We start from the raw sequence: 15,393 nt of genomic DNA, 5'->3' as shown, positions 1-15,393 counted from the left end.
TTTAGTGTGAGACAGGCCAATAATGGGGCACCTACAGACCACATATGGAGAGGGAAACAAACGCAAAAAAGAGTAGTACTGGGAACAGGAGCAACGCAACTTTTACCAGTACTAAGCCAGGCCACACAAAAGGCCATGTATTTGAGAAGATGCAAGCAGAATTGATTCTCAGCCCGTAAAACAGGCAACTTGTTCCCCTGCAACCCTAATATGGGGAAGAACGTTAGAGTTCAGGGGCTGTAAGCCAGAGAGATTTGTTTTTATGGAAATGAGTAAAAGGGGCTTCAGGTAGTGCAGCGCACTTCCACGCATAGTGATAGGGAGAGTCCCAGTGACCTTCAGTGGAGAAAATGGGATTTTTGACTTCTCGAAAAATCCATTTCTCTGATGTTCATTGATGGACACAGCTCTTTTTCTTCACCGTTGGGTTATGCTGCCCCCTACAGAAGTAGGACACTAGGCAGGAAAAAAAACTTAACTACGCCTATGGGGCAGTCCCTGGGTGTATACTCCCACTCTTGGCTATAGCCACTCAGTTTTGTTACAAGCAGTGTCTGAAGAAAGCCAACTCCTTAGAGGGGTAATTGCTGTGTCCATCAATGAACATCAGAGAAATGGATTTTACGGTAAGTCAGAAACCCCATTTTCTCTTTCGTTGATTGACGGACACAGCGCCTTATCTTCTTCACCGTTAGGACATCTCGAAGCAGTGTCAAATATGAGGGGTGGGAACAGCAAGAAAAAAATTCCCAAGGCTAAACCATAGCCAACCAGGTAATCAGGAGCTCAACCATAAACAACTGGAGCTCACCTGAAAAAACAATATACCCTCAAAGAGGACAAGGTCCTCTAAAAAGCGGGGCTGCAAAACCTTGTGGCCAAAAGAAGCATCCGCAGATGCCAACACATCCACCTTGTAAAACTTTGTAAAAGTGTGCACCGACAACCTGGTCGCCGCCTTGCAATCCTGCATCACCGACGCCTGATGATGGAAGGCCCAGGAGGCACTAAGTGCCCGAGTAGAGTGCGCCTTAACAGGAAAAGGAGGAACCTGACCCTTAACTGAATAAGCCTGAACCACTGCCTGTGTGATCCTTTTGGAAATGGTCGCAGCAGAAGCAGCCAACCTTTTCAAGGTCCTTCCGTGAGTTAAAATAGTGAGTCTGACCTTCCTAAAAGACTCCGTAGCTGCCAGGTAAACCCTGATTGCCCGAACCACATCCAGGGAATGCAAGGCAATTTCCTTAGAATGTTTCGGCCTGGGACACAGGGAAGGCAACACAATGTCTTCATTCAAATGGAAATCAGAGACGACCTTTGGAAGGAAGACGAAGCGGGACAAAGGACCACCTTATCTCTGTTAACCACAAGGCAAGGTGAACGACAAGACAATGGTGCCAGCTCCGACACCCTGTGTGCAGAATAGCCACCAAAAAGGCCACCTCCTGGGACTTCCTGAAGACTTTTAAAGGGAGGTTTCTGAAGCACCAACAGCACCAAATTGAGGCCCCACAGCGGCAATGGAGATCGCACTGTAGGAGCCAAGTGTCGAACTCCCTGGATAAAGGTATGCACAAAGGAATGTGTGGCCAGTGGTCGTTGAAAGAAAACCGCCAATGTCGAAACTTGGCCCTTGATGGTAGTCAAGGACAGGCGCTGCTCAATCCCCATTGGAGGAAAGCAAATATTTGAGTCACCGAAAAGGAGCGAGGATGAACCACAGAACACCACGCAATGTACGTATTCCAAGTACGATGGTAGATCTTCCTAAAGGTAGATTTTCTAGCTTTTAACACAGATTCAGACATCACCAATTCAGACAAACCTCTATCCTTTAGCCCCTGGCTTTCAACAGCCAAGCCGTTAAAGTCAGCGTCTGTAAAGCAGGATGGAAGACTGGCCCTTGGGACAGCAGATCTTCCCTGAGAGGAGGTCTCCAGGGAACGTCATGACCAGCCGTACCAGATCAGCATACCAAGACCAGCGAGGCCAGTCTAAAGCCACTAGAATGACCGGAATCCCTTCTGCCTAGATCCCTTACAAGAGTCGTAGCAGAAGTTTGAGAGGGGGGGAAAGGCGTAAATAAGACTATACGGACTCCAAGGAGCCACTAGGGCGTCTGTGGCGTTTGGTAGAGGATCCAGAGACCTCTGTAGCTTCGTGTTGAGACGAGACGCCAAAAAGGTCCACCTCTGGAGAACCCCACCAAAGACACAACTGATGAAACACCCATGGAGTTACGGTTACTTCCAGAGCCACCAGGGCACTTCTTGTGTCCCCTTGGGGTTGACATAGGCCACGGCTATGGCATTGCCTGATTGCATACATACCTGACACCCCTGAAGAATTGTCCAATGAGCCAAAGTATGATCGCTCAGAGTTCCAGTAGATTGATCGGCAGTCTGGACTCTGGCAGAGTCCAGACCCCCTGGGCAACATATTTGAGTAGAACCCCTGAAAACTTTCCGAATTCAGGGGTATATTTATACTGGGACAATCACCCCTTGGAGTAACAAGTCTCGCACTGTCCCAAAGAGACCCCATAAGTGATCTGGGGACAAGCGCAGGTTGAGGAACGCTGCGACTTAGGCCGAGGCTAGATGGTAAGCGCCCTTGCGAGAAGTTTAACTCGCAGGTGGGCCTCCGTCCAGTGGGGCTATGTCATGGCTGACCTAGCATAAAGCTAAGGCCTGCGTGCGCACGCTGGCCAGCCTGGGGGGACCCTCTGGATCTAGATTATCCAGTCCGTCACCCAGTCTGGCAGTTGATTGTAACTTCTCACAGGAAACAAAACAAAGATAGAAAAAAATCCATGCAAAAGGAAAAAAATTGCCAGGATCCGAGATCCCAGCAAGGAACTAGGTCCTTACTCCTGACTAGGCAGAAAAAAAAAACTGAGTGGCTATAGCCGAGAGTGGGAGTTTACCCCCAGGGACTGCCCCATAGGCGTACTCAAATTTTTTTCCTGCCAAGTGTCCTACTCCTGTAGGGGGCAACATAACCAAACAGTGAAGATAAGGAGCTGTGTCCGTCAATGAACGAAAGAGAAATCTGGGCATAGGCAGTCTTGAAAGACCCCCAGCATAACCTGGGAGAAATTCTCCTGGATAGGCAACCAAGGGAGGCTAATGAAAGCATGTTCCTGACCATGATGACAAAATGTCACTATAAAAAGGTGAGAATGGAAAAAAAATGTGATGTTGGGATTGGACTCAGATACCCTGGGCAGTGCATGGTCAAGGGAGGATCCCAAGAAGAATTGCAGGATCAACAGATAGACATTCTGGAGTTTGACAAATCATATAACTTATGACGGCTATGCAAAAAAAGTATGGACCAGGACAGGAGCTATAATCTTGCATAAAGAATAGGATTATCTATTGTGAGAGATTAGCTCGGTGGTAGGCGTGGATGACCCCTTGGGGGGGGTTCGTTACACAGGGAGATAGCCGAGAAGTGGTTGCAAACAACAGTTTGGTTTATTCTTGGAGTTTACTTCACACAAGTGCAAGCCTCAAAACAGCAAAATAAAAATAAAACACAAAATAAATCCTTGCCACTGTGGGCGGCTACCTTCTCACATACCGGAACCTACCTACGGAGTCTGTCTCCAACCTACTGTTGGGCAAACTTTGCTGATCCTACAGCAGACACTCAATAGTCCATTTATTTTCTTCCACATAGAAATAGTTCAAGACCTCACCTTGAGTAGTCTTCAGTCTTAATTAATTTCCCCTTCACACAGGAAATGTCCATTGGTTTCTTTTCACCTAGAAACGATCCAAGACCTCACTTCGAGTAGTCTTCACACTTGTTACCCTCCTCAGCCACATCGCTTCAGGAGGTCTTCCCCATGCTCACACAGCTTTCAGGGGGCACACATCTGACTGTCCTCCTCTCCCCATGCCCAGGAGGCAGCAATCCTTAGAATCCTTAGACTTCCTTTGGACAAATTATAGAGGCCTTCATTTCCTCATTCTGAACAGCTGAATGGTTTTCAACTTCCTGCTGGCTATCTCTGCAGCCAACACCCTATAGTAATTGGTGATCTTTCCAAACCAGGTGGAAATGTATCTCCTGTCTGACTACATCCACAGATTTACCTGACTTTCTGTCACACTATTTAAAGAGAAAGTTCACTACTGAGCTCTCCACTTCAGTTATCCATACACCGAGCAAAAAATAAGGTGGAAACAGCTGGCTGCAGAGCAGAACCTGCTGGAGCAAAAGATGACATCAAAAGTTTCCAAGCACATTATCTAAATCCTTAAAAGAAGGAATGTCCTCAATAGAAACAGATTTAGTGTGAATATAAACAGATTATTTAGTGCAAGAATGGCTGGGCCAACAGTGGGAAAAATCTATTTCCTTTTTAATTCTTCCATAGGAGAACAATGCCAGGAAGGGTGAATAGTCTTTTCAATGTCCAGTCATTATAAAGAGCCCAACTGGATTTAACAAGAATAGGGAAAAGCTTTCTAGGACTTGCCTTTAGTCCTAGTATGGGAGTACATGCAGGCTCAGCAGCGCTAGGAGTATCTAGAGACTAATATGCGCTACCTCAAACAAAGAGGTAACCGTAGCCAGTATATAGTAAAAAGGTCTACATGCTGAAACCTACCAACTGCAGTAATGTTGGTGATTAAAATACTTCAGCAGCCTTCGCTGAGATGTCGGAGTCCCCTTTTGCCTCCAGCAAATATAAGTGCGCTAGGCAGGTTGTAAAACATGAATATACAGTAGTTGAGGGAAGAGAGGCCAAAGAGCAGTTATGATTGATGGCACAGTTTCCTGAAGAGGCAGTAGTTTCTGCAGTAGATCAAACAGCGGGGAAAAAATTCTTCTTTAGACAGATAGGCTGCACATAGCACTTTTGTGGGAGTCCGAATAGACAGAGCAGTGTCCGCTATAAACACGAGAGGAACTTGGAGTTTTCTCATAGCTCGAAGCTGATTTCTTGTTATTTGTCCCATGTGCTCCAGCTCCCAAGTGCCTCTAATCTGCTATTGCCAAGTAAAGATCTTCCCCTGGAGGGTACTCATGGAATGGATGTGGACTGAAGGAATCTCAATAATCCAGGTGCTAACCAGTTTAACGGTTTGCGTACTTTGCACAGTGGTGTGTCTTGTAGGAATTAAAAGTACATTTTGTAATTGTACTACAAATCCAAATTATGACCCAACAAGACATGCATAGGAACCAGTTTGTAAAGGAACAGGGAAACATGATCTTTCTCTATCCACATTGCTGGTCACATCCAGGCTTCGCCCATCACAGTGGGCATAACCTGGGTGCCATTGGTATAGACCATGGCCCTGGACCTTGTGACTAACTCACTTGTACTATATACCAAGGTGAGTGTTGAACATAGGATTCAGTGCCCAAAGCAAACTATACAGGCCATCCCTGCTGTTGAGTGATCCAGGTACAGTACCCAAGATGTATATTGAGAGTATTCAATCTAGAGACCGCTAATAAGCCATAAGGCAATACGCAGTCAGGCCTTGATAGAAATGTCAGTCGAAAAAAAGTGAAAAAACTGCTGAGATATATTAATAAACCTTCTCCAACAGGAGGAGGGGGACCATCACCTAAGGACACTAGCAAAACTAGACCCTTATGTAGTGGACAGGGTTATAAAGGTAGACTGGGGGATGGTCCCAGCAAAGCTATTTGCTGTGTCCAATCACATGAAAGTAGCGGCATATAACCCATGCTCAATTCCTATAAAGTTTTGCTTTAATAACCAAAATGGTGTATGTGTGGTGGAACTTTTTAGGTGCCATTATCTGCAACTCCTGCCTCTGACACAAATGTCTGAATAAAAACATTACAATTTTATTATAACAAAATTCATGAAATTACATATAAAATCAAGGCAGACAAAAGAAGTGCTCAATCCTCATGTAAGAGGATATAGATTTCCACACTATGTTCCACCAAATAACAAATACCAGCAGATCTTGTATAACATATGACGTTAGTCTCGTGGATAACCCAATACGTTTAGATTATTTTTTCCTCAGGCGTTAGAGCAATTAAAATATCAAAGCCTTCAATAATACAACACTAATAAAGAAGATACAAATTTGCAGGTTCAGTCAACCATATGTTTAAACCAATGTCAGACTTCTGTGTGATCTGCTTCTGCCCCTCTGGAGGCAACAGAAATGCTCAGAGGACCCTCTGTAGGATTATGGGAGGTTTAGGATTTAGATGATATTGATTATATAACAGTATAAATATGATCTGCCATAATCTGACAGGGGAGCCTCTGAGCAACCCTTGCGTGTGCATCTCTGTTATCTCCTGAGGGGAAGGGAAGGTTGACAATGGTTTTAACATATGGCTGACAGAACCTGCACATTTTTATCTTCTTTTTAAGTGTTGTATTATTGAAGATTCTGAATGTTGTCAATATGGTTTAGAAGAGCGATAACTAAGTAGTTTATATATTTTAGATACTCTCTATTCCCTGAGGAATAACTCATCAAAACCTGTTGGTTATCCACAAGGCTAATATCCTATGCTGCCCTCCTGTCTCAGTCGAAGTCCAATCAGAGGAAACTCGTCAGAAGGAGGCGTGCTGCAGCCGGACGCGAGTATCACAGGAGATCCTCTTGCATTTTAATTATCGTATGGGCTGGAAACAAGTGTATACTGTGTAAGAGCAATACTTTTTTATTTAATAAAGTCTAAGGGATAATACACTATTGGCTGCCATTTATTTTCATGATACAACGGTGGAAGAAACTTCTATGGGTCTTGTCTACTGGTATCTGTATGGGAGCCCTTCAAGCCTGGTTTACACATCTGCTGTAAGGGGAAAGAGAACTTCCCAACCTAGGAGAATTACAAGCGTACATAGACCTTTTTTCTGGTAAGAGGCTGATTTTGCTTTTTTCACTGGGATTTGAGAGCACAGGTTTTGCAGTTTTGTTTCACTGGAAGAGTCCATTTGGATATTATTTTGCACTTACCTTCATCCGCCGGGTAAGGGGTAAATCCACAAGGTGGTGGGAGTCTGCACTGATTATTTGAAATAGCACCGGTTTGATTCCTGCACTTTTGAAAATATTCATCTTGTTTCATCACATTTTTTGAAGAGTCACCATATTCTGGACTTTTTATGGACTTTGTTTTCCTACACTGTTCCTTTATTTTATTACTGGAATATTGTATATCACATTTATTTATGATTTAGCGCACCATATTTACTTCTAATATCCTATGCTATAACAAAAGCTTTTGCTATTTATGTTTGGTGTCTTATACAATGTGGAAATTTATACACTCTTGCATGACGATTAAGCACATTTTTGTTAGCCTTTATCTTAAAAGTAATTTCATCAACTTTGTTATAAAATTTGAATGTTTTTATTCATATATGTGTGTCAGAGTTGCAGGTAATGGTGCCTAAGTCCCACCACAGATTATCGATGCTAGTTGGGATGTTGGCAAACATGTATAATGTGAAAGATTTAGCTATTCTTTAACGTACGTATATAGAAGCTCCTTACTGAGAGCCCTTGAAAAACAGCAAACAGCAAAAAGGTGGAAGATCATTATTGACTGTACAACGATGCAAACATTAGTTAGCATAGGCTGCACAAAATATGCAATGCTCAACAAAGAGGAACGGAGTACATAAAAATAGATATACAAGGTTTGATATTTTCCATTTTCACTGATTGAGGTCATAAAAATCATCATCATCATACAGAACATAAGAACGTAAAATCTAACAGTCTGCACTCATGAACTATAATATGTTGTATATAAAAATGCTTTATAAATAGCAGTAGATCGTAGAGGACTGTGCTGCAAATGATGATGTTAAGGAAGGTATGCCCTTTTTTATTTATTTGAAAGACTAAGGAGCCCTGCTCACAATTAATTTTGAGTAGAGATCTATCTTATTTAAACCCCTCCAAATTTGGTACATTGGTTAAGCTGGCCATAGATGGAATTTTTTGGGGGGACCAGCTGATTAAAAAAAAAAAAAAAACCCAAACCAATTCCCCCATTCATATATTCGAGGTGGATAGGGGAAACCCCCTACTGCTCTATTTTATTCTGGCAGAGGGACAATTCTGCACTGCATCAGATAGGCTGGAAGCACAGTTTGATGGATTCAAAATATACTGAAAGTCCCATTCTGACAATTGGCATTTTGATCCATGTATGGCCAACTTTACTAGGACATTGAGGGGGATTCATTTGTGGTTGACTGAGAAATGACAATAAATCCCCCGCTTGCTTTCTACACTATCATATTCAGCTCATTTGAATGATAAATACGGGCCAATGGTTCAAAATGATTGCAAGTGCTATTTTTCTAATACCTGTCAGTGCAAGGAATCTGGTAGGAAAAAGTCCTATGAAAAAAAAAATTTATATTTTAACGGACAGTTGGAAACATGGAACACAATCTGGTGTGAATGTGCCGCAGGTTATCACCAGCACACAAAAAAGTCCTGAGGAGCTAAAAAGAAGAAAGCCAGAGACCAAAAAAAGCGAAGGAAGACCAGTGTTAAAAGCCAAATAACTGGACCAACACCTGTCTTTGTCTGGCTTCCTCCCTGCAGGTCCACAGGCTACCAGCTGTGCTTGTCCAGACCTCCTTGCACTGCCATAAAAGAAATATTTTAAAATTATCTAACATTGCTTCTCTTTCCTATTGAATACTGTCTACTACTGAATGGGAGGTGGAATTTAGTTGTAGAGGAGATCAGAGTGTTGATGTCTTCAAAGATGTGGACATAATTTAAAACTAATGAATGCATGTACATTATTTACATGATATTTACAGAAATGTTTAAACAATAGTGACGTTCTGGTAGAACAAAAAGTATTCCAATGACATTTCATATAGTAGTTCTACTCTGTACTGTAAGCTGTCAGGTCAAGCTAGAGAAAAAGGTAAAAAGATATTATTTGGTGGAATGAGTAGGATTAAAGCAAGCAATGATGAAAGACATGGAAGAACGTGCATGGGTTGAGCTGATGAAAAGCATAGTTAGAATTGGGGACAACGCAGTACCCAAATAATGCAGCCAGATGGGAGAAAACTGGACCAGCCATGCCAAAAAGCCAAAGCAATGAAGAAATTATGGAGGCCAGGGAGGTGGTAATAGCTGAGCTATTCTATAGCATTGATCAAATGGTAAGAAAGACCAGGTAGAACATGAGTATAGTATGTGGAAAGAGGGAATTTAAATCATCTAAGAGGTTAAGTAACACAAGGTAAGCTAAGCTAAAATCCATATATCAGACCAAGATGTTTTTGGGAAGACTAAAAAGGGGAAAATGAAGCATAAAGCAACAGTAATATTTTTATATTTTTTTATCTGTGCTATTTACACAGTAATTTAAGAAATTAGAGCAGATGGAGGCTGTTTGACTCGTCTTTCTTAAACTGCTAGTTGCTTTGCAGTTTTGATGATTCAATGACTGACAAAAAACAAACATGGAGATCAGGAGTTCTTCCTTTACTTTCTGCATACTTTTTTTTGGTCAGCAAAATCAAAAGTATTGAAGTTACTAGTGGCCAAGCAACATTCATTGCATTTTTAAAGGAATGTTCAGCAAGAGTCTCCATATTTTCTTTTTAGCAGTGTATTCTTTGATCATAAATTAAGGTCTTAATATAGACGTTAAAGAAGATGGTAGTGCATTTCCTCAATTTCCCAGACTTTGTTACTATTTTATTCTTACATTTCTGTGTTTGAGGCAAATTTGCACTAGGCATATACAGGGCAAAACCATCAACTTTGTCTGTAGGCTTCATTTGCATGCTTTTATTTTTATCTTGAGTTCTGAACAGAGTGCAGAAGAAAGGACTTTAGACTGTAAATTCTTTATTTTAAAGATAGGACATAAAACATAAAAAAGCACACAAATGTTTTTAGGTTAAATTTTTAAACAATATATATTTTTAAATCACTGTACTCCATAGAATGTTACTAGTCTTGCTCTACCATCTATCTATACATATACATTTATATATTTATTTTATTTTTTTTACTTTGTTCTACATGAGCCATGAAGTTGTACACACTAGTCATGTACAAATATTTGCCCACAAATGTTAATGGCCTCAGGAGCCTCAAAGCAATGCAATTAGTTGCTCTACCTCTGACAATTTTAAGCTTCCAACTGTGGCTCCTGACCAGTTGAAACAATCTACTGGAGATTATTTCACGCATTATCAAAGTTTTATTCTTCAAAATGCAAATGACACCTTATTGTCAAGCAGTGAAGCATGCTATAAATATACAATTAAAGCTGGCCACAGATGGATCATTTTTTTCTTGATTAGCCATCCAGCTGATTCACTAGATCAACTTTTATCGAACTGGAATGGCCATGAATCGATTGTCTGCTGAACCGGCCGAATTTCGATCTATGGCCAGCTGAACTCCTGATTTGCCTTGGTTTTATCTGTTGTAAATTATCCTAAACAGTTGTCTAACCAGGGAGGTAAAAGGCTGCATTAGCAGCACTACCATTAAAAGGCAAGTGACACAGTACGTTACAAAAATGTTCAAATGCTACTGCTAGAGTGCAATATAAAAGTACAGAGGAAAGGGTTCTAAAGCCTCTGCTTACCATCATCCTGGACGGTCCTAGTCCTTCTGTCTGCCAAGCTGACCTTTCCTGGTGTCATGGCTCCCGCCCCTATAGGTCCCACTTTGTACTTTAACCTGCCTAGTGTCCTGTGTTTTATAAAGAATGATGAGCGCTTGTACTGAGAAATGGCTTTCAATGCCCGGCCCCGAGGCACTGCCCAACTTGGAGGGCTGGTGTGGGAAAGAAGGAGCCTACTCCTTGCGTCCCTTTTGCCAAAGTAGTGGGTTGAGGTGTACAGTCTGCCTTTTTGGCGAAGGCGCTTTGGAGGTGCATAGCTTGGGTGGCTTTTTTGGCGTGGCTGGCCCTGAGTTGCATAGATATGGGACAGTCCATCAAACAGCCCCTTCAACTGACTGTTACTAGGTAGGCTTCTGAGTGATGGGGCACTGGAGTGACTTGAAGAGCTCTGGGGTGAATTAGACGTGGTAGAGTTGCTGGATTGCTGTGAGGTAGGGCTGTAGCCAGAAAGGGAGGAGATTTGTGAGTGAGCAGGTGGGGGAACAAGTTGTGAGGGAGGAAGAAGGTTGCTTAGCCCATGAGTGGTACTCGTTGCCAGCCTATGTAGAGTGCAGGAGTCTGGGTCATTAGGTTTTTTCCTGGGACGGTAGTGCACAGAAAAGTCTACCATTCGCCTGCGAAATCTGCGTCCCTCAGGTGATGGAGTGAAAAACTTAGAGAGGCCGTCAATTAGCCCTTTGGTTTTCCTGTTAACTTTAAGAGGGGAACAGGTGGATGTGAAGGTGGAAGTGATGGGATGGGGGCCAGGCCAAATGAGGTCAGATGCAGCCAGGCTGCTGATGGGGTCCTTCACAGATGCAGCATGACCAGATGGCAGTGTGGTGGGACACATTTTATTTTTTTGACTCCTACCGGATGGCCCCCTTCCTGGTACTGAGTTCACAGATGTTCCATCATTGGGCATACACCTGCAAGTAACACAGTGATTTTAGAGGAAAAAAAAAAAAAACGCAAAAAAAAACAAAAACAAAAAACAAAACTTAAATTTAAAAAATTATTACATTTCAAAAAATATTCAGTAGATTTAAGAAATAAAATGCATTTAGAAGTTTCTTCTTTAATTGACACAAAATTTAAAGAAAAATGCTGTTAAATTGTTTACAAGGACTATTTCTCTGACCTGTTATGGACTTACACTCTATTACCAAAAGTATTGGAATGCCTCATTTTACATGAACATGGACTTTACTGGCATCCCAGTCTTATTCCGTAGGGTTCAATATGGAATTGGGCCACCCTTTGAAGCTATAACAGCTTCAACTCTTCTGGGGATGGCTGTTCACAAGGTTTAGTAGTCTACTCTATGGGAATGTTTGAAAATTCTTCCAGAAGCGTATTTGTGAGGTCAGGCACTGATGTTGGATGAGAAGGCTTGGCTTGCAATCTACCCTTTAATTCATCCCAAAGTACCAAAACTTTTGGTAATATAGTGTTAACTCGGAGTCTGGCTACCTTTATGGTTCCTCTGTACCTCTACAAAACCTGGCCAATTTAGTTTTTTTGCAGGAAGCCTAAACCTAAAATAGTGAAAATGAATTCTGCAGATTTTATTAAAAATACATGGGCAGCTTTTGCAAGTGAATGGTATTATTAGATACACTAGATGTATAGTAAACAAGACACAGAAAAACCATAGCACTTTAATGATTTTCACATCTAAGCACACTAGTTGAAGTATGTATAACCAAAACATTTTTTTTTTTTTTTTTTTTAATTCAATCGGGTAGGGTTAAACCCATCAGTGTATTTTTTGCTCTCTCTCCGGTTGGGGAACTTTTTCCTTACTTCCTGTCCTGGAGAGGCATGAGAAAATCTCACCGAAGTTAGGGAAACTGGCTACTTGGACAGCTGTCACTGGATCAGATGCCCCTTCGAAAAAATTATCGTCACCTCTTGTTCTGGTGACCACTAACATTTTGGATTTTCCATTCTTTTCCGTCTTAGTCACAAGGACAAGGGTGAATTGAATCAGTACAGGCACAGAAAGCAACAGAAACTTGACATGGGTTCTAATCCTTTCCTACTTTATTCCAAACAAAAAATGACTGAGCTATACATACACAAGTTAAATATTGATACTAAAAATATATGGAAGAACAGACATTTCTGACTTTTTTTTAAAGGCACAAGTTCAAAGCTGTCCTTCCTATTACAGTAAACCCCCCTCCATTGCGGGGGTTACGTTCCGGACCCAGCCGCAAAAAGTGAAATTCCGCGAAATAGAAAAACCCTATTAAAATGCATTGTAGGCATGATTTTTTTACTGTCACTGTACGTGTAAAAGCATTTTAAGGTCTTTAAACACACTTTTAAAACAATAGAAACTCATTTAAACACATAAAAGATACTAAGAGACATAGCAAGAGCTATGAAAAACACAAACATATTTCATTTTTAATGATTTATATAGTAAAATAACATTACAAAAAAAAACGCGAATTACCGGGACCGCAAAAACTGAACCGCGATGGAGTGGGGGATTACTGTATTCCTTCAATACTTGCTGAAACACTGACTTGGTTTAAGCATGTGAATACTGGGTGTGGAGGCGATACCCACCTTTATAGTTTATACTACATTGTTAATTCTAGGTTTAGTGCCTCTGTACATCAGGCAGAAAACAGGCAGTCTCCTTAATTAGGAAGTTGAAATATAATCCCAGCAATAAAAAACGGAGTATATAATCCCAGCCATAAAAAACGGAGTATATAGTTTTCAAAGAGAAAAATGTTTTCAATGAGAGATAAGATACGAAAGACACAAGCTTTTTAAATGCACAAAAGCTCAGGAAGCAACTCACCACATACATCATGCTGTATGCTTACTATATAGTGCCTTGAAAAAGTATTCATAACCCTTGAAATTGTCTACATTTTGTCATGTTACAACCAAAAACGTAAATATATTTTATTGAGATTTTATGTGATACACCAACACAAAGTGGCACATAATTAAGTGGAAAAAAAGTGATAAATGGTTTTCCAAATTTTTTTAACAAATAAATATGTTTAAAGTGTGTCGTGAATTTGTATTCAGCCCCCCCGAGTCAATACTTTGTAGAACAACTTTTCGCTGCAATTACAACTGCAAGTCTTTTTAGGTATGTCTCTACCAGCTTTGCACATCTAGAGAGTGAAATTTTTGCCCATTCTGCTTTGCAAAATAACTCAAGCTCTGTCAGATTGGATGGAGAGCATCCGTGAACAGCGCAATTTTCAAGTCTTGCCACAGATTCTCAATTGGATGTAGGTCTGGCCTTTGACTGGGCCGTTCTAACACATGAATATGCTTTGATCTAAACAATTCCATTGAAGCCAATCTGGTCTGGTCTCCAGCATCAGAAGCTCTGTGCAGGACACAGCAGACAATGGCTGTGAAATGACTGGGAATTGACGTCACCCACAGAGTTACTATTGGGCTTCCGTAGTTGGCTGCCTCCTCTGCACCCGCCTCCACAGAGAAGACGCTGCTGACAGCTCAGCATGGGAGTGGACCAGGGCGGCTGCAGAAAAGGTATGTATAGCAATTTCTTCTTTGCAGGGCTAGATATGCAAGTCTTAGATTATGGATGCAGGTTGATTTACAGATTTTAGTTTTAAGGCGAGCTTCTACTCAAGCGGTAGTAAAGGTTTAGGAAAAAAAAAACCTGCATGGTAAAGGCATAATGTGCTAGTATGCATTTCATACTAGCACATTATGAAAGACATACTATGAAACAATGCCCTTCAGCAGCGCATGGTCACCGTTGCAGAGGCTTCTGCACCCGGTCTTCCTTTTGCATTTGCGGCTGCTGGAAGAGATGAGCCCAGGGCATGCCGTTGCTTCAGAGTGCATGCGCCGGTGACATCAACGGCTGCTGCCTAGAATATCTCCTTAACGGTGCACGTTTACGAGATATTAATTTAACCTACAGGTTACAAAGTTTGTTTGGCTGAAAGAGGATAAAAGTCCATCTAGCTCAACCAATAAAAAGGTTAAAAAAAATAATACACACACACACACACACACACACTATATTATATTATATTATATTATATTATATTATATTATATTATATTATATTATATTATATTATATTATATTATATTATATTATATTATATTATATTATATATATATATATATATATATATATATATATATATATATATACATATATACACACATATATATATACATATACACACACACACACACAATCCAATACCCACAGTTGATCCAAAGGAAGGCAAATAAAAAGACCCAATAAAGCATGATCCAATTTGCTCCAGCAGGGTAAAAATGTATTTAGTGATCCCCAAGAGGCAATTGGATATTTCCTGGATTACCTTTACCTATAAACATTAGTATCCAGTTATAGTATGTGTATCAAGGAAAGAATCCAGGTTTTTCTTAAAACAATCTACTGAGTTGGCCAGAACTACAGTTGCCCAAATAAACAATGCATTGAGGTTGGCTTGAAAATTGGAGACATCTTCTAAGGACTTTATTCCACTGCATAGCTTGGTGTCATCTGCCAACACCGAAATGGTACCTTTAATCCCAGACCCTATATCATTTATAAAGTGATTAAAAAGTAATCGTCTCAACACTGTACCTTGGGGTACACCACCCACAATCCTAGACCATTCAGAGTAAGAATCATTAACCACTACTCTCTGAATTCTGTCTTTTAGCCAATTTTCTATCCGTTTACAAACTGATTTTTCCAAGCCTGTAGACTTTACCTTACACATTAGCCTTG

The 15,393-nt window shown here is 41.0% G+C and overlaps 1 protein-coding gene across 1 annotated transcript in view; it reads right to left on the bottom strand.

The window, feature by feature from the left end:
* Positions 1 to 15,393, bottom strand: part of KAT6B (lysine acetyltransferase 6B) — a 367,576-nt gene that overhangs the window by 172,055 nt on the left and 180,128 nt on the right. The window contains exon 7 of the mRNA XM_082268915.1: positions 10,612 to 11,558. Coding sequence (XP_082125041.1) covers positions 10,612 to 11,558 — 947 coding nt within the window. The remainder of the gene's footprint in view (positions 1 to 10,611; positions 11,559 to 15,393) is intronic.

The sequence above is a fragment of the Pelophylax lessonae genome (genome assembly GCF_965119305.1).
Source record: "Pelophylax lessonae genome assembly, chromosome: 9".
Classification (NCBI taxonomy): Eukaryota; Metazoa; Chordata; class Amphibia; order Anura; family Ranidae; genus Pelophylax; species Pelophylax lessonae.
The sequence above is the reverse complement of the archived record's forward strand: the minus strand, read 5'-3'. Positions and strand labels throughout refer to the sequence as shown.